This window comes from Lytechinus pictus, chromosome 19 (assembly GCF_037042905.1).
Source record: "Lytechinus pictus isolate F3 Inbred chromosome 19, Lp3.0, whole genome shotgun sequence".
In the NCBI taxonomy this organism is placed as follows: Eukaryota; Metazoa; Echinodermata; class Echinoidea; order Temnopleuroida; family Toxopneustidae; genus Lytechinus; species Lytechinus pictus.
Window position 1 is genome coordinate 3,948,087 of NC_087263.1, and position 19,152 is coordinate 3,967,238.

A 19,152-nucleotide genomic window follows, 5' to 3' on the forward strand; every position below is an offset into this window, starting at 1 on the left:
AGCTACATGGAGCTTAAACTTTGGCTGTTGAATTAATGTAGATAGGAAAATAATGGGATTAGTCGATATATATAAACCCCTCCAAAAAAGTTTGGAAATATGTGTTTGGCCATTATTTTCTCCCAACTTCCAATTTTACACAATGCATATTTTATATCATTCAAAAGATCATTTAATTCTCTTTAAAATGATACCATGCTTGTTATGATCATGCCATCACGAAAAGAGCAGGATTCAAAATCGTTGGATGAGGTCTGAATTGAAAAGCTGCAAAACGAGCAAAAAAAGTTTGGAAATCTGAGTTTGGCTATTATTTTCTCCCAACTCCCAAATTAACACATTGCATATTTGATATCATTCAACAGATCATTTAATTCTCTTTAAAATGATACCATGCTTGTTATAATGATGCCATCACGAAAAGAGCAGGATTCAAAAGTGTTGGATGAGGTATGAATTGAAAAGCTGTAAAACGAGCAGAAATAGTCATGTAGGGTCAATACAGAACATGATTCCTTTGTCTGTGTTAATAGGAAAATCCATTCAAATCAAGCACCTGCTTCTGTAGTGATGGTTCTGTGACTGTGAGATAACATGGTTTGAGTCGTGGTTTGAAATACCCATGCATGTTTGTTTGCTATGTGTTTGCTTGTGCAGAGGTGTGTATGATTCCATGTTAATGTTGACGTTAAAGGTGCATGAAAATAATTAAAAGAAACCGATGAGAAACTCACTCATCACCACTGAAAAAAAAACAGTGACTTTCAATATTGTGTCATTTTGCAACTTTTGAATTTTGACCTTGCCCCACAATTCAAGGCACTACACCTCCATGTGAACGATAATCACTTCATGTAGGGTATCATTTTAAAGACAATTAAATGATCTATGCATTGATTTTAATTACAAAGTGATATTTACTAAAACCGATGAGGAAATACCTATCAAAGTCAAAAGAAACCGCTGAGATACTCACTCATCACTACGGAAAAAAGAACAGTGACTTTCAATATTCTGTCATTTTGCAACTTTTGAATTTTGACATTGCGCCACATTCCAAGGCAGTGCACCTCCATGTGAAGCATAATCATATCATGTAGGGTATCATTTTAAAGAAGATTGGATGCTCTATTTATTGATATTAATTACACCTTGATATTTACTACAACTGAGGAGGGATTATCGATAAAAGTCAGATTTCCAAACTTTTTTTGAGGAGTTTAAATTATATCGACTGTCCAAGGGCCAGGATTTAATTTTGGAGGGGCGGTAAGTGCACGCAAAGCGTGTGAACACTTACAAAGCGCGCTCCCTTGGGGGGAAGGTGCAGGGAGGGGGGAGGAGGGGGGAGTTTTCCCCCCGCGAAGTTTTTGATATCTCGTCAAATTCAAATCAAAAGAAGGCGTCTTTTGCGTCTCTAGTACCCTTATCAACTCGAATATTCACTTGCTGTGATTTAAAAAAAAAATTGTTTTCGAAAGAAATTATAAGCGCCCATAAATGGGAAAAGATTGAAGAATTTGAAATAATTCCTCTTACCGCGCGAAGCGCTGAAGCTGAAAACGCTTTATAAAAATAGAGAACAGAAATGATACAATTATGCCTATCTTGGTCACATCAGATTTGTGTGTAAAAAGTTTGTTCCCATTAAATTCCGTTAACTCGTATTGCAAAACAGAGTAGAAGACGGGTATATACAGGAAGTAAAGAGGCCCAATTCCATCCCGAAAATGGCGTTGAAGCTCTGATTTTTAGAAAATTATCTGACAGTTTAACCTGTTCTAATTTTGATACTACTTAGATTATAATCATATAACTCGATTAAGAAGAAAAACGAGCTCAAAATGTGAAAAGGATGATGCAAGCTAGAAGATGGACATTTCTTTTCCCATGCTAGAGAAGCACGGAAACCTCTGTGATTTATTTTAGAAGAAAAAATCGCTCATATTAAGCTCAGTAATATTCAAAATTTCAAATCAATGGCGCAAAACAAGACGGGAGATGGATGTGCAGTGATATAGAATAAAGTTTAAAGGTCAAGTCCAACACAGGAAAATGTTGATTTGAATAAATAGAGAAAAATCAAACTAGTATAATGCTGAAAATTTCATCAAAATCGGATGTAAAATAAGAAAGTTATGACGTTTTAAAGTTTCGCTTATTTTTCACAAAACAGTGATATGCACAACTCAGTGACATGCAAATGAGACTGTCGATGATGTCCCTCACTCACTATTTCTTTTGTTTTTATTGTTTGAATTATACAATATTTCATTTTTTTACAAATTTGACAATATGGACCAACTTGACTGAACCATATGATATCAAACAATGCTAATTCCATATGTTCAGAGAGGAATTATTTTCGTTTCACTTGACAATGAGGAGAAAATTAGAATTTTTCATATTTCATATAATAAAATACAAAAGAAATAGTGAGTGGATGATGTCATCAGTCTCCTCATTTGCATATCGACCAGGATGTGCATATAACTGTTTTGTGAAATTAAGCGAAACTTTAAAATGTCATAACTTTCTTATTTTACATCCGATTTTGATGAAATTTTCAATGTTATGTTTGTTGGATTTTTCTCTTTTTATTCAAATAAACTTTTTGATGGGGTGGACTTGTCCTTTAATATCGTACATACTTTTGCATATACTTTGCCAAAAATTACTTGCTGAAAAACGGAAGAAATAGCATTTGGGAACTCGGGGAGTGACGGTACTGTTTACCCGCTCCGAACAGAAGAGCCAAAATTTTGTGTCAATGCAATATAAAAAAAAATACTTTTCAAACTCTTTACACCCATGTATACTTCATAATTTCTGGCAAGAATATACAATTCCCATGGCCGGGAAGGGAAAAACGGAGTAGAAAAAGATGTGGGAAAGAAAAGGGAATGGCAATTTTGATATAAAATTTTTAGCATGAAGAGATAAGAACGCCTCGTTTAGGTTGTTATTCTTTTGACCAAAAAGGAAGTAAAAAACAACAAAAGCTATACCTTTCTTCCCTTTTCTCCTTTGGCTTTTTCTTTTTCTCCTTTTCCCCTTCTTTTTTTTCTTTTTTGGGAGCGTTTTGGGGGGGCGACCGCCCCCCTGGCTACGCGCCTGGGCGCACTGTGTGCACGTGCTCCCTCCCGCTGAGGCAGAGGAGTTCCAACACTGTGTCAAGCAAAAACGAAACTTGTACCCCCTTCTTTCTGCTTTCAATAGCTGATTTCCGAACTAAAAGGGATGGTCCAGGCTGAAAATATTTAATCTAAATAAATAGAGTAAAATTCACAAATGCAAAATGCTAAAAATTTCATCAAAATCGGATAACAAATAGCGAAGTTATTGAATTTTAAAATTTAGCAATATTTTGCAGGGGCCGCGGAACCGGGGGGGGGGGGGGGGCTGGGGGGGGGCTTCAGCCCCCCACTTTTTTCCAAAACCGTGTACAAAAACGTAAAAATGACCATATGATTGTGATTTTTAGCATGGTCAGCCCCCCCCACTTTTGGCTCAGCCCCCCCCCCCACTTTGAAAACCGTTCCGCGGCCCCTGTTTTGTGAAAATAGTTCTATGCATATCGTCATGAATATTCATAAGGTGGGCTGATGATGTCACATCCCTTTTCTTATGTTTTAACAAGAAATCATACATGTTTAATTTTTTCATGTAAATGATGTGTCTCCATTATGATGAAATAAGTTGTGGCAATAAATAATGCACTTAATCAGTTGTCAATCCAATTGTTTTAGTTCTTGGTAGATTTTTTTTTTGAATAAACCTAATTTCATATAATAAAATACAAAAGAACAAGTGGGGATATGACATCATCAGCCCACCTAATGAATATTCATAAAGACATGCCTTGAACTGTTTTACCGGAATAATGCAAATCTTTATAATTCAATAACTTCGTTATTTGCTATCCGATTTTGATTAATTTTTCAGCATTTTGCTCTTAAAATTTACTCTATTTATTGAGATATAAATATGTCCAACCTGGACCATCCCTTTAAGTTCCACCTTCCAATTGTAGCACGGGACCGTTTTGGGTGGGGGAGGATCTTTTACTTTACAATAAACAACAGCGCAGCGGAAGGATTTTTATATGAAGAATCCCCACCCTGTCCGTCTACGGAGGTAGAACTTAGATAAAACACTATGTTGTTGTAATTATTTTACTTTGTAATAATCACACATCACAGAATCAAACACCATCAATCAACAACATTCACACTATGTTATTAATTAATGTAAACAATAAAACTCGATAAAATAAACTAACATACACATTATATAAAGGATATATGTTCCTTTAATTCTAATCTAACAAATTAACATTATATACATGATATTTACAGTTATAAAAAGATGGTGTAACTCTTGGTTACATAATTATCCGAACGGGTATGAACATATAGTTCAAAACGATTTATTTCAACATTACTTTAAAACAAGTTGTCGAACAACTACTGATTTTAAGACTACCATAACATTAAAACTATTAACATTGAGGGTCTCAGTGCAGAAATACATAAAACGTGGATGCCGTTCATGGTCAGAAGACCAGTGACCTGAGAATCAGGAAAAAGAGAAGTTACATGATAGTAACTTTATGGAGGATGTTTCCTCTCCATCTCGAAAGTTGTGTATTCATTTTAATCAAAACATGATTAATCATTTCTTATACTAAATATCAAAAATCAAACTTCATCTCAAATAATTTCAACTAGGATTAGTAATTCATTTTACAATAATATATCAAATCAATAATGAAATAAAGTGGTTTAGCACAATGATATTCAGGAAAGTCTTTCATCAGATACATTAGAGTCCGCACAGTATTAACGCGGCAAGATAGGGAACTCAGCCTATCTGCTTGACCAGAATAATACCATTCAGTTGTTTTGGATTCGCGACTTGCTTAAAATTTGTAATTCGCAAAGTTTAAACTGCTCAACTACAAAACTCGCACCATGCTCGCGCTGCTAGACAATCATAAATAACAAGTGCTTTACCATGAACAATAATCAGAACTGGTTAGTAACAATTATGAGAAATTCAAACATTCAATAAGATGTATTATAGAATAATATCTATCATCAGATATGAAAAAAATAAACTTTAAAGTATTATTCAATCGAAAATTGATAATACGCCAAATGTGTAAAAGACAATTGTGGACAAATAACTTTAAATCGAATATTAAATTTATGAGATCAATTATCCAATAATCTTAAAAACTTTGTATAACAAGCAATCAATTTGATATCAAATACAGTACTGAAATATAAGATGACTTTAGGATCTTACCTGAGAATCAGGAAAAAGAGAAGTTACATGATAGTAACTTTATGGAGGATGTTTCCTCTCCATCTCGAAAGTTGTGAAGAAGATGCCTCCAGAACTTCTATATAAAGGTATTTTCGACAGTACCATTATTTTTTAAAAGGGGTGTGTATATTTATAACTAGTAATACTTGTTGATCCTAAGTCATCTCTTTTAATAAACAAAAACCAGTAAACATTAATTGCTAACCCCTTTAGGGTAGCAAAGATGGAAGAGTCCATCAACATTTCCCCAAAATACTTCTACGTCATTCATGTCATTCACGTCATTATTTCTGAGAATAATGACCACCAGAGCCTGACTCACACTAGCCAGAACTGACCATTGGCTCTCTCTTTCGCTCACTCTCTCTCAGTCTGTACAGAGGTCATAAAAACTCTCTGCTCTGACCATCCACTTATGGATGTTCGATATCCATACAAGGGGGGGGGGGGTATTACAAGGTCTTTATCCTTTTCACTACATATAATATGTTATGTAGCACCAAAAGGGTGCTACACAAGGATGTGCACAAACCAGCATACGATCTTGCTGTCTTAATTTTAGAGTGTGAGTGCAGGTACATAATGGATGGTGGAGGGTGGGTGAGGAAAGGGTAAGCGCTTGGTCCTTACAATGTATTTCTAGATTTCTGATTCGTGTTTTTCCTGTTTCGGATAGGGCCTATACTAGTATACGCGTGAGAGAACATATGAAATTTCACATTTTGATGTATTCTGATCCACGAAAATTGAAATAAAGTACAAAGAAAATTGTGAGTATGTGACATTATTTGCCCTCTCAATCGCATATACCAGCCCTCCTGACAGATCCATGATTTCGTGAGATTTTTGGTCCCCATGGGGGATGCGAGAAGACCCTTTCCAAAACTTCGAAACTCAAGGGGGAGGCATCCCCATCGCTCGTCCCCCACTGTAAAACGCTGTTTAAACTTTTAAGCACGTTGTTTAAGCCCGTCACTCGAACAACTACTGTTTAAACTTTTTTTAAACAAGTTGTATAACAAGTTCCAACAATTACAAAAAGGTTTAAACAACTTGTTGGTAGAGTGACAGGCTAAATAGCGTGCTATTTTTGTTTTACTGTGCCGGATCACCGGCCGGATCACTGCCTATGATGTGCATATACATGTATATATTTTGTATCTTTTCCTAATTGAACAATTAACATAATTAAGTGAAATCGTTACACCATGACTTGTATCATGTACTCCGAGGTCGCAAAGCAACCAGTTTCATCTCCGCTATTAACAGTTATGATTGTCGTTCGTGTTACAAGCTCTCTTTTTATCAAGTATATTCATGTATTGCGTTTCATGTGATGAACATGACTTGTTTTGCGACAGTTTTTCTGTTTTATTTTAAGTGTAATGACTTATGTCTGGGATACTTATTATGTACAGTGTAGAGAATCGATTTGAGTAGCATTAAAGCTGACAAGAGACAAATAAAATCTATCTATCCGGCAACATTCGTATTTCCGATGGTTCGTTATTCCGAAGGTTTGTAATCGAAAAATCATTTTTTTTAGCTTGGGCCAAAAGACATGATAAAATTCACAGAGGTAATTCCAACGATACCAGGAGATGTATTTCTGCGTAGCTGCTTGACAACATTATCGAGTTCTTCTACAGATATAGGATTATAAAGGTCCTTTTGATAAGGACGGATCAAGCGTCTTGATATTGTCAGTTGGCTTTCGAGTATAAGGTTACACGGGCCTAATTACAACTGGCAGGCAAAAAATATTCAATCGAGCCAACCCTTTGAATTTGATATTGCTGATTGAAAAAAATGAATGAATATGATTGACAATCTAACACTGATTCTAGGGAGGGTAACTACTGAACTTCCCTTTTCCAAATTGGGAAGATCACCACTTAGGAACTATTTTTACTGGCGGACGAATTAGGGCCAATTTACTGTCTCAAGTGATTAATTTGGTTTGTTGGTGTTTATTTTAACGGCGTTTGCATTCTAAAAGAACATTTACGTCATTTGTTGTTGTTGTTATCTTGGGTTTTAAGGCGCGTACCATTCAGATATGAATATTTACGATTTGATCGATTTGATCCTGTCAGGTGTAGTCTACATATAAGTACCGATTTATTTTTAAAATGAGCCGGTCGAGGGAACCTTTTCTGGTCAGATATGGAATGTAAGTCATTCTATCCACTGGTAGTAAACATTCCACCCTCGAATTTCATCCTTATTTTTATGATTTTTTTTTTCAAGTGTTACCTTAACACACGAGTCTATGGGAAATGTTTTAGGCCAGTGATACCATAAAGAGATTCATACAAATTCCGAACATTATTTTTAATCTCTGGAAGGTTATCCGAAAAACATCACGAAGCGAGCCGAATGCGGGATATACTTTTTGATAAAGAATTCGTTTTTTTTAGTTGAAGAAATAAATGGAGCATGAGTCTGTTTCATTTCCTCCGGTGTTGAGAAAGTTATGGAATTTTAAAGTTTCGCTTATTTTTCACAAAACAGTGATATGCACAACTCAATGACATGCAAATGAGACAGTCGATGATGTCCCTCACTATTTCTTTTGTTTTTTATTGTTTGAATTATACAATATTTCATTTTTTATAGATTTGACAACAAGGACCAACTTGATTGAACCATATAGTATTAAACAATGCTAATTGCACATGTTCAGGGAGGAATTAGTCGTTGTTTCACACGACAACAGGGAGAAAATTTGAATATTTCATATAATAAAATACAAAAGTAATAGTGAGTGAGTGATGTCATCAGTCTCCTCATTTGCATACCGATAAGCATGTAAACTTTAAAATGTCATAACTTTCTTATTTTACATTCGATTCTGATGAAATTTTCAGTGGTATGCTTGTTGGATTGTTCTCTTTTTATTCGAATCAATTTTTTTGTTGGGATGGACTTGTCCTTTAAATCCTAGCGGTATTGGTTTGCAGTCGGAAACAACTTTGCAAAAAGGTGCTAGATTTTCAGTCAAGACAGAATTCGGTAGTTCTGGGTATACATTAGATAAAATGACCCTAGTAGTGGGTCGTACAAGGGGGGTTATAGCTCAAGAAAGGCCCCTCATCCTCGAGGCCTTGTTAGACAGCATTAATCACGTTAATTACAGCTTCTTTTGACTTTAGATACACAGCTATGCGACCGTTAGAGATGCTAGAGACAGATCGGGTATAGTTGTGGTAAACGCATTGATATAGGATTGTATCGTTACAATTTCAATAGCTTGAAAGCTTAAACCATTGTGACAGGTGACATTTTTAAAATGTCCAACATTATTCGACAAAGGGCCAGCTGCACTTGTGGTATGATGGCGCTGTACATTACGTTGGTTTGTACGAACCTACGGAGCCTTTAAAGTGCCATCGACTTGACGAGATACTTTATCTTGCCATGTCGATATAATAACCTTATTATGTCGACGGTATCTCGCCAAGTCGAGTTATAAAAAGTTGTATGTCGTGTCGACATGGCGACATACGGTATCTCGCCAAGTCGAGTTATAAAAAGTTATATGTCTCAATGGCGAGATATGGTATCTTGCCAAGTTGACTTATAAAACGTTACATGTCAACATAGCGAGATATTTTATCTTGCCAAGTCGACTTATAAAACATTATATGTCGACATAGCAAGATATGAAGTGTCCAAGGCCCGGCGAGAGTCCAAATATCTCGCCAAGTTGACATATAACTTTTTATAAGTCGACTTGGAATGGCGAGATAACGTATCTCGCCATATCGACATATAACTTTTTATAAGTCGACTTGGCGAGATAACGTATCTCACCATGTCGACATAATAAGGTTATTATGTCGACATGGCAAGATAAAGTATCTCGCCAAGTCGTCAAGTCGATGGCAATTTAAAGGCTCCGTACATTAGGCATGTTAAGCCTCCTCGTCACCTCAATCCAGCATTTTTATGGATAGATTGATTCGCCCTCTATTGGTGAATTCATGAAAGGATCCGTAGTAACATTGATAGGCAATTCCCCTTGTCCAGTGTCTGTGGATGTATAATTAAATAAGATTTAAGTTGATTTGATTCGAATTTATTAGATTTGAAAGTGTGATATATAAAACAAACCACCCTCTCCATGACTGAAACAAACTCGAATACAAAAGACTGCAATTTTATAAGAAAAAATTTAAAAGGTAAAATCAATTTATGATAATAAAAACATTGACAAAAATATCCAGATGAGCTGATGGATATGGACACGAATATGCAGTATGTTAACTTGTGATGTGTTGCCTCATAATTCGCCCCAACATCGATTACCCCCCCCCCCCTCTACTCCTGTACACTTCTATAATCGATTAATTCTGAAGAAGGAGATTGATTAATCTTCTTGATCGTTTTCCCATGTCTCTTTATACCTCTCTCTCTCTCTCTCTATTTTCGTGTCTGGAGATGAAATGAGTAATCGTCGTCTGTCCGTGATCGTGCATTATCCCTCCGAAGTTGAGATCGAGTTCTGGCGAGAGGATGCGTCGAGAGCATCAAATCTGACACGCGATTTTTTTCCTTCTCCTTCTTTTCCCGTTCCCCTTTCATCTCCATCCCCAATTCCCCACCCCCCTCTCGGTGGCTCCCTGACTCTCTATTTAATTCTCAATCTATCTATTTGTTCACCCATGCATATCTGTCCATTCATTTATATATTATACCGATTTATATTTATCTATCTCTATATCGACCTTTCTTTCTTTCTTTTCTTCCTTCCTTTCTTCTTTCTTTTCTCTTTCTTTTTTCTGTCTGTCTTTCTTTCTTTCTATCTTTCTTTCTTTCTTTCTCTCTCTCTTTCTTTCTTTCTTTCAGCTGGTGATTTTTACATTTTTATCTATATATCTATCTTCGATTGCGGACACAAAATATTTCTCGAAAATATAGATTACAAAATTTAACAGGATTACAAAAATATCGTGGACATTATTTTGAATCATACGTGGGCTAATAAACCGGTAAATAGCGAGTTCTCTTTTTCTGTATAAAGTATATGAAGTCGAAAACTTACGTAATATCCATCAGGCACAAAGAACAAAATATTTCAATGTTAGGTTTATCTCTCTTCTTTGCTTTCAAAAGCGTTCCCAACCAATGTTAAATCTACCGTAAAACGAGGGGGGAAGAGGTTGCCGATTTGAGTATTTAGGGAGTGAATACCAAGGAGCGGGTCATGTGATTATGAATGAAAAGAAAAGGGTTGGGATAAAAAACATTCCGATTACCTTTTGGACTTTTATTACAATATTGTTGGGAGTTTTCTGGCTTTCCATTGTCCGGATTCTTTTCCCATAATACAGAGAACAGTCAGATAAAAGCGTATTTTGTTGTGACGCATTGGTTCGTTTGAAATAGCCTGCTTTACATTCATTGCTCGAGTTTACTTTCTACATTTTGCCGATGAAGTAAGAGTTGGTTCGCTACTTTGCTTTAGATTTTAGATTTGATAGCATTTATTCCATTCATCATAAAAAAACAAAACAAGGCACATACAAAAGTAACAATTACATGGGAATTGTAAATAATACAATGATAAAATCTGGGAAACAGTTGAATAAAAAAAAGAGTATACATAATTTATAAATGAATGAGGAGGCAACTAGAAAGGGAAAGCCTTATTAGCGATGCCACCTTTACAAAAATCTGGAAACTGAATATATATGATATTGTAAAATACATGATGTAATAAATACTGAATACCAGATATAATCATTAAACATAAAAGGGGGAAATACAAATTATAACACAATGACAAAAATATATATATATCAACGATAATTACTATAAAAAAGAAGGGGGAAGAAATGAAACCTGATCATTCATTATTTGAATATTTACTGAGAAGTTGGGTTTTATATTTCATTTTCTCCTTGTCCACTTGTTGAAAGTAGACTATTTTCTCATGTGAATTTATTCCCATAAATTTATTGATTTCTTGACAATTTGGTGTGTTCTCCTTTGTTTACAAAGGACATTTTGCAAATTTCCTGTATAAAAATTATGACATTGATGGATTTCCATTGATTGGATCAATCGTAACTCTTTGTAAGACGGGCCCCAGGTATTGTTGATGGAAGAACATGATTTGGATTTGGTGCTGTCTATACTTTGGGTTGGGGAGCCGGATGCCCTGAGCTCTCAGATTCTGCCACATTGCAATTTTGTGATAGGTTTCTGTGACAAAATGGTAATAAATGAACAACAATTTTAGCCAAAATTTACTCGTATGACAACAGCTTGGAGTACTTTTATTGTAATTTGATGTGGCATCGATTCTCCAATGCTCACACAGGTCCCTCGGAAAGGACCCAAATCAGTAGTTCATCTATAGCCCTATGCTCTTGCTCTTATCAAGCAACACAGAAGAGCGAATCCAATACCATACATTTCATTTCGGGGCAAATCACATATGCGTAAAAATAGTAAGTTACTTGTCTTTTTTAAATTTTGATAAAATGATGTTGGCCATACTATGCCCATAGGTAATAATCTTCTCCTCTGTGCGACAAAGAATCTTAATCTTGTTAACACAATGGCCCTTTCCGGCGGTATGCACCTATTGTTGTAATCTTATTTTCTTTTTTTTTACCCCAAACCAAAACCACAATTGCTCAGTATTGTTTTTATTTTGCCAGCGGCATGGAGCAAGGCTAGAAACTAGAAGGAAGGTCTGCTGAAAATATCTCACAACTGGGCAAAAGACCTCGGCGCGCACATAATAATATACTCATGCTCTTTCATTGATCGCAGAGTATGTAAACACAGGCCGACTCACGTTGGAAATAGCAGCTCACGTGTGCACCACGGTACGGTACACACGGAGTCCCAATGAGCAGTTCTATCTCGCTCTCCTTCGCAGTTGGGTTCAGTGTTGACATTTCGCAGCCCCGGAGTAAAGGCGTGAAAGACCCAGCAAAGAAGGGAGGATGGTAGTCGGTAGTTGTATACTAGCCTTGTGGTATACTTGAAGTGGGATACGCGTGGCTAGTTTGGTCGCTCAGCTCTGGTTGGAAATCATACCACAACTTCTCAAGACGCCCTGAGGATTATATAAAGGATTTATGTAGTTTACGAATCAGGAACTGGACGTCGTGCTCGCCGGAGGAGTAGGGTGGGGGTCTGGTCGCTATGGGGCAACGACAGACACGCCAGAAAGTCGACAAGGGATTGAAACTCTACAATGCGAGGAAAACGGAACAAGCTGTCCATGAGTGGAAGAGGGTGTTGTCGAAGGTGAAAGAGCCCCGGCTGAGGTTTGAGGTGCTGGGGCACCTGGCACAGGTGTACGGGGAATGGGGCTTTGCCCGGGAGAAGATGCATTATGCCGTGCAGCAGATGGACATCGCTTCCGAACTCGAGAGCGACGAACTCAAATCGGAGTCGTACCTAAACCTTGCGAACTCGAACGAGAGGTTATGCGAGTACCACAAGTCGCTGTCCTACGCCCGACACAGCCTGGCTACCGCCATGAGCTCGGGTGAAGGGTCGTCCAAGCTGGGGTATGTATATCTGGCACTGGCTGCTTCCAACCTTGGCTTCAGCAGCTTCAAAGACTCTTTGGAAAACCTTGAGAAGGCCGTGAAGATGGCCATCGAAGCGGAAGACCAGATGCTGGAGTGCGAGGCTTATGGTTGTTTAGGGGATGTATACAAATGCCTCAAGGATTACGACAGGGCGTTGAAATTCTATGTCAGGGCCAGGGAGTTGGTTAGGTGTCGGGGGCAGGACTGGCCACCAAGGCTGAAGACGCATGCCTATCTGCACATGGCTACAGCCTATAGGAGTATGAGGAAACTGGACATGGCCATGGACTGCGGAGAGGTGAGTTCACTAAATCTTGGTAAAATGATTTGAGTACACAACTCAAAAGATTCCAATATTGGCTCAGGTTGTTGTTGGTGATGGGGGTGGGGGTGGAGAAGGGGTGATCAACATGAATCGGGGATTCTCGGTCCCATGGTAATAAGAATTTGATATCTGTTCTATTAGATGACGATAAATTGCGATTGCCAATAGCAGGAATTGAGGATAAATCAGATGGTGGTGGCGGTGCATGGGATTGTGATAATGATGAAGAAGAAGATGATGATGATGATGATGACGATGGGGGCGATGAATGATGATGATAATGATGATGGTGATGATGATGGTGGTGATGATGATGGTGATGATGATAATGGTATTGATGATGGTGATGATGATGATGATGATGATGGTGATGATCTTGGTGATGATGATGATGGTGATGATGATGATGATGGTGATAATGAAGGCGGTGGTGGACTGGTGGTGATGATCTTGGTGATGCGATGATAGTGATGGTGATGAGATTAGGGAGGTAGAGCTGGATGATAAGGATAACGAAGACAATGATAACAATTGTAAACATACATGTATCAGTTGAACTGAATGTATTACCATGGACCATGTTATTACTGACTTATCTTTTCTTTGTTTAATTGAGTTCACCTAATCACCTTCTAGTTGATGTTTTCAAAATATAATATCCCCATCTGCTCATCTCTTCAATAGTAGTAAAACATTCAGGTTATTTTAGTTCTTGAATGGGTCAGACTGGATGTATATTATCATTGCACAATCACAGGTTCCTCCCACCACCATCATCATCACCACCATCACCACCACCACCATCATCATCACCACCACCACCACCACCATCACCACCACCATTAACACCGCCATCACCACACTACCATCATCACTGCCATTACCACTACCATTACCATCACCACCACCACATACCACCACCATTAACACCACCACCACACTACCATCATCACTGCCATTACCACCACCATCACCACCACCACCACCACACTACCATCATCACTACCATTACCACCAACATTACCAGCTACCCAACCACCATCACTACAATTACCACACTATAAACATTACCACACATTACCACCACCACCACCATTATTACACCAAACAACTTATATCTCCATTGTCTACCACCACCCCACCATCAATACTACAATACCCTTTTTACACAGGATTTTCTTAACCCCGGACTATCGCTAACCCCGTACTATCCTTAACCCCGTACTATTTTTTTTCCTTTTTACACATGCCAAATTGTTATTGCTAACCCCGGATAAGGAATGCTTGCTTTTTACACACGAAACTCGCTAACCCCGGACTAGTGGTTTTTGTCGATCATTCGTAGTACAAGTATTTCACTCGTACCATTTTACACACGCTACAATTTCCTTAACCCCGTACTATAGGTGGGGCCAAATTGCCATTTAGCCCCACCTATAGTACGGGGTTAAAGGTATAGTGTATGATTGGTTGATCTCAGACAAGGTCAGTGAATCAATTGTAAAGATATTATTTTCATTAAATATCTATATCAATGCTCTACTTTATCACTCAAAAGAAATTGGTATAACTCTTCTGTTTTCATGATATTGAGGGGTGAAATATATATTATAATATATCGTTTAACCGATATATTTTGTTTCCGCCCTCTCGAGTTAACAAATAAATTGATATTAGAACACCGTTCGAATCATGCATATTCATTACAACCTCATGCATATTGATGAAATACGTCATGGCGCATGCGCCGTATCAAGAAATCCCCGTATCAACAAAGTGCAGCGCTGTGTGCAGAAGTAGCTGAGTAGAAGCAAACACCGAACGTTGCGTGCAAGCTCAATGAGCCGATGCTAGCCGGCTAGCGATTAGTCCACGTCCTGGACGATTTTTATTGATTGGGCAAACCAGGGGCAAACCTTATCGGACCGTACCGGTACCCCCACGCGCACACATAACCAACACACACACACCCTCCACTGATTCACTTACCCCCAGTGATTCATCTAACCCACTGATTCACTTTCCCCGTAAAAGAATGTAGTTTCGTGTGACTATTCAGGGGGTGTGTGTATGCGTGTTATGGGGATGTAGTGTGTTGTGTTTGGTAGTCGTATCGTACAAAATACCAACAGTCCAGGAGGTGGACTAGCTAGCGATATGCTTGCGCTCTGCATGCACGTTTACCTTAAACATAATCCACTATTAGCGATAGCACACACTGGACAAGCATATTATATGGAGCTATAGCTCCATGATTGTATCGTACGTGAATAAGGATTATCGAACGTGAATGACGAAGCGAAGGATTGCCCAATACGGCTTACTTTCGGAATCTAATGTCATGAATCTGAAAGTACTCCAAGACTAAAAGAGATACGAGAATCCCAAAGAAGGGCAAGGGCCGAGTTTGATTTGACGGCCACCTCGCTCTTTGCGCTCGCATCAATATTGTTAGGTAGATGACAATCAGAGATATCTATGATGACAATCCTGTTCATGATTACCAAAAGTGCTTAGAATGTCAGAATTTTAGTTCAGAATATCAATCACTTTTTAAGCCCAAGTGATTGATATTCTGACCTAAAATTTTGACATTCTAAGCACATGTGGTAATCATAAACAGGATTGTCATCTAATTTTTAACTAAACATTATTGAAGCGAGCGCAAAGAGCGAGATGAAAAATTTTCATATGTATATACATGTATATATAGACGGCCATCCCCATTCTGTCTAGGGCCGAGTATGAAGAAAGGGAAGGGCGAAGAGAAAAACGATTATTTCCAGGGCGGGATACAAAATAGTAAAACATAAAAGGAAGATAAAAGTTGATGGGACCATGGAGGACACACAGTATTGACATGAAAGTAGGATTATTCTTCGTTGTTTAGACTGAACTTGCGAGGTCAAAAGGTGAGCTGAGAAACCTGTTGATGCGAAGTATGTAGCGTAGTCTACATCGTGTAGACCGTGACAGTGTGTGTATGCGACCATAATGCATCAAATTGCAAATTTAGAATACGGTTTATTTGGTCAATCTTTACAAGCAGATCTAGAGCAGAGGCGTCATGAGCGAAAGCAAAACAAAATTAGGGGGGGGGGGTAGACGTAAGGGGCAAGATTTCTCAGAAAACTCTTATTCTTGCAGCCACACAAGAAAGCTTGTAGCTAGATGTGGAGTAATGAGAAGTTGAGTATATTCCATATTGCGCGGCGCTATGGTCTATGGTAGAACCGTTGCGCTCTAGGTATGCAGAGGGGTGAATTTCGGAGCCGACCCCGGGGGCCGACCGGCATGTTTTACAACAGAACTTTACAAGTCATGCCGTTTGAAACAGGGCAACGAAGTACGTGAAAGAAGACTAAGCAAACTTGGAGAAGCAACGTCCGAGGGGATTTACGTCTGCTTTGAAACGTGTATCAATAAGGATTTCCAGAGAATGGGTCGCAGAGTATTTCTCCAGTATGGGGAGGGTGGGGGTAGCCTATAGGCCTAATCAATCCATCAGTGGATGGATGGATGGATGACTGAAATAATGAATAGATGGATGAATAGGCATATATATGAATGGATCATCCGATGAATGTATAGGCCTAACCCCAAGAATGGATGGACAAAGACAAATGGATACCAATGACGAATAATAGATAGGGGCGCCCCATGGGAGCTGTTGTTGAATGGGCTACCCCTTATTAAATAAACAATAAACAATTAAAAATAGATGGAAAGATGAACTTTTATTGCAACAAATGAGAGGAAGATAGGCCTCCGGGATACACGCATACAGTGTGTGCACGAGCAGTTCAACTGTTGAAAAAATGTGAATGGTGCGTGGCGACGTGAGCAGGACAAAGACATCACTCACATCTTGATTGGCATAACGTAGACTTATTTAGCAATGAAAGTGGAACCGGGAATTGGGACTCCCATTTTCCTGCTATAAATATAGGAAAAACGAATGATAACTGTTGTTTTATAGCCGAGGAAATGTATTCTTCATATTGGGATTGGGACCAAGGAGATCCCGGCGTGTCAAAATTTCACAACTCATGGGGAAAATAATATAATAATCATTTTTTATGATTGAAAAAAAAATGTGCTCAGTTCACACTGTCACGATTTTTTTTTTGGTGGGGTTACCTGCAGAAAAAAAATTGACAAAGCAAAAGAAAAAATCATTGGTCATTCCATACATTTCTCAAATTTGACACCTATCAGAATTCCAGGGGGTGCTGCCCATGGAAAATAATACATGCCGCATCCCCAGCTCCCCCCCCCCCCGCTTCCAAGAGGCATATAATCGCGGAATAATTAATCGTATCAGAAAGTATCAGATCAGTCAAGGCGATCGTATTGATCGTAGAAAGTGTTGGAATATGGTTCAACTATTTTGGAGATCAGTTATCAAAGGCCAATCGTGCATGGTGTTCGTGACGGATTGCACTATTGTAGGAATAAGAATATTTTGGGGCGGGAAAGTCGCCTACTTCCAAGCGGTGATGACTTTCGGGGAAAAAAAGAAATTTGTGTTTGAAATTTTTGGGCAAGCCCATTCTGGCGAGGTTCAATGGGTATACGCCTATTCTGATGTATTTAATTTATGGTGATGTGATGCAAATATGTTGCCGATAAAAATATATTATTTTGCCTTTATGGGTGTTTTACCCGGGTGTTTTACAACCAGTGGCGTAGCTAGGATTTTTTTCCTTGGGGGGCACTGGGGGGTCCTTGCTTTTTCAGGGGGGGGGGGCACCATTTTTTCCGTTGTGTGTGTATGTGTCACAAGGGCGGATCCGACTTTCGCCAATATGGGACGGGGCCCGAAATTATCTTCACCTATAATATTTCCCCCGATCAGTCACTTCTTAGTTTTATTCTTATAGGACAACATAAACATGAAATAATCTCATAAGCCTTATAAAAAGTGCGAGCGCGAAGCGCGAGCGTTTTTTTTTTGTTACTTTAATGTACTTTGTCCTGAAAATGTAATATTCTGTGCAATGTTATGTGTGATCCTAAACAAGATTTGTATGTAACTAGATGGTTACTGCGAAGGCCAAGCGCGAGCAGAATTTTTTATTAACTGTTCTAGCATTATCGAAAAGGGACCTGTTAAGGACTGCTTACAGTTACCCACGAAGACGGTATATATTTCAATAATGCGAGCGCGAAGCGCGAGAATTTTTGTTGTTGACATTCCGACCTAAAAAATTGTCATTCTAAGTACTTTTTGTATTAATAAATGGGATAGGTATGTAACTGAACAATTGATGCGAGCGCGAAGCGCGAGAGGAAGAAAATTGAGATTTTAGACCTAAAAGCGGGACACTCTATTCATATTTTGTAAATCATAAATAGGATATAGTTAATTGGCGATCGTGAAGCGTGAGCAGACAATTATTGATATTCTGATGTGAAACTGGATAATTTAAGTACATTTAATATAAAGAACATGCAGGCTATCGCGCATGTTTTAGATTTAGACCTAGAATCTGGGCAGTCTGAATACATTTGTTTAATGGAACATTATGAAATACACGTAGACAATAAGAACTTGGCAAATCAAACAATTTGACCACGCAGCGTGAGCTTAAAAATGCTGATATGTAGACTATAAAAGGGACATTTTACAGCTAGAACACTTAAATTTGTTAATGAAAAAAAATTGGTGAGAGCTCGATGTCCGAGCTAAAATATATTTTGTATTTTGACTTCAAAACTTTCTCCATATCAGCCTATTGAGCAAGATATGAATTTCATTGAACAGGCAATTCTGGCGCGAAGCGCAAGCAAAAGTTTTATATAGTAACATGAAAGATTTGTTTTTTTTTTGCAAGTCTTCCCTTCACATTATTTCATTCACTCGTCTTCCTCCTCTTATTTTCTTCTTCTTTTTTTCTTCTGTCTTTCTTCTTCTTTTCCTTTTTTTTCTTCTTT

General features: G+C 38.1%; 1 protein-coding gene across 1 annotated transcript; it reads left to right on the forward strand.

The window, feature by feature from the left end:
• The first annotated feature begins 12,043 nt into the window (after positions 1-12,043).
• Positions 12,044-13,221, forward strand: LOC129282385 (43 kDa receptor-associated protein of the synapse-like). The gene has a single exon (XM_054918273.2). The coding sequence runs from the start codon at positions 12,496-12,498 to the stop codon at positions 13,219-13,221; it is 726 nt and encodes a 241-aa protein (XP_054774248.1). The 5' UTR covers positions 12,044-12,495.
• The last annotated feature ends 5,931 nt before the right edge of the window (positions 13,222-19,152 follow it).

Coding starts and splice junctions, on each gene's coding strand:
- LOC129282385 (XM_054918273.2), top strand. CDS start 12,496: ATGGGGCAACGACAGACACGCCAGAAAGTCGACAAGGGATTGAAACTC.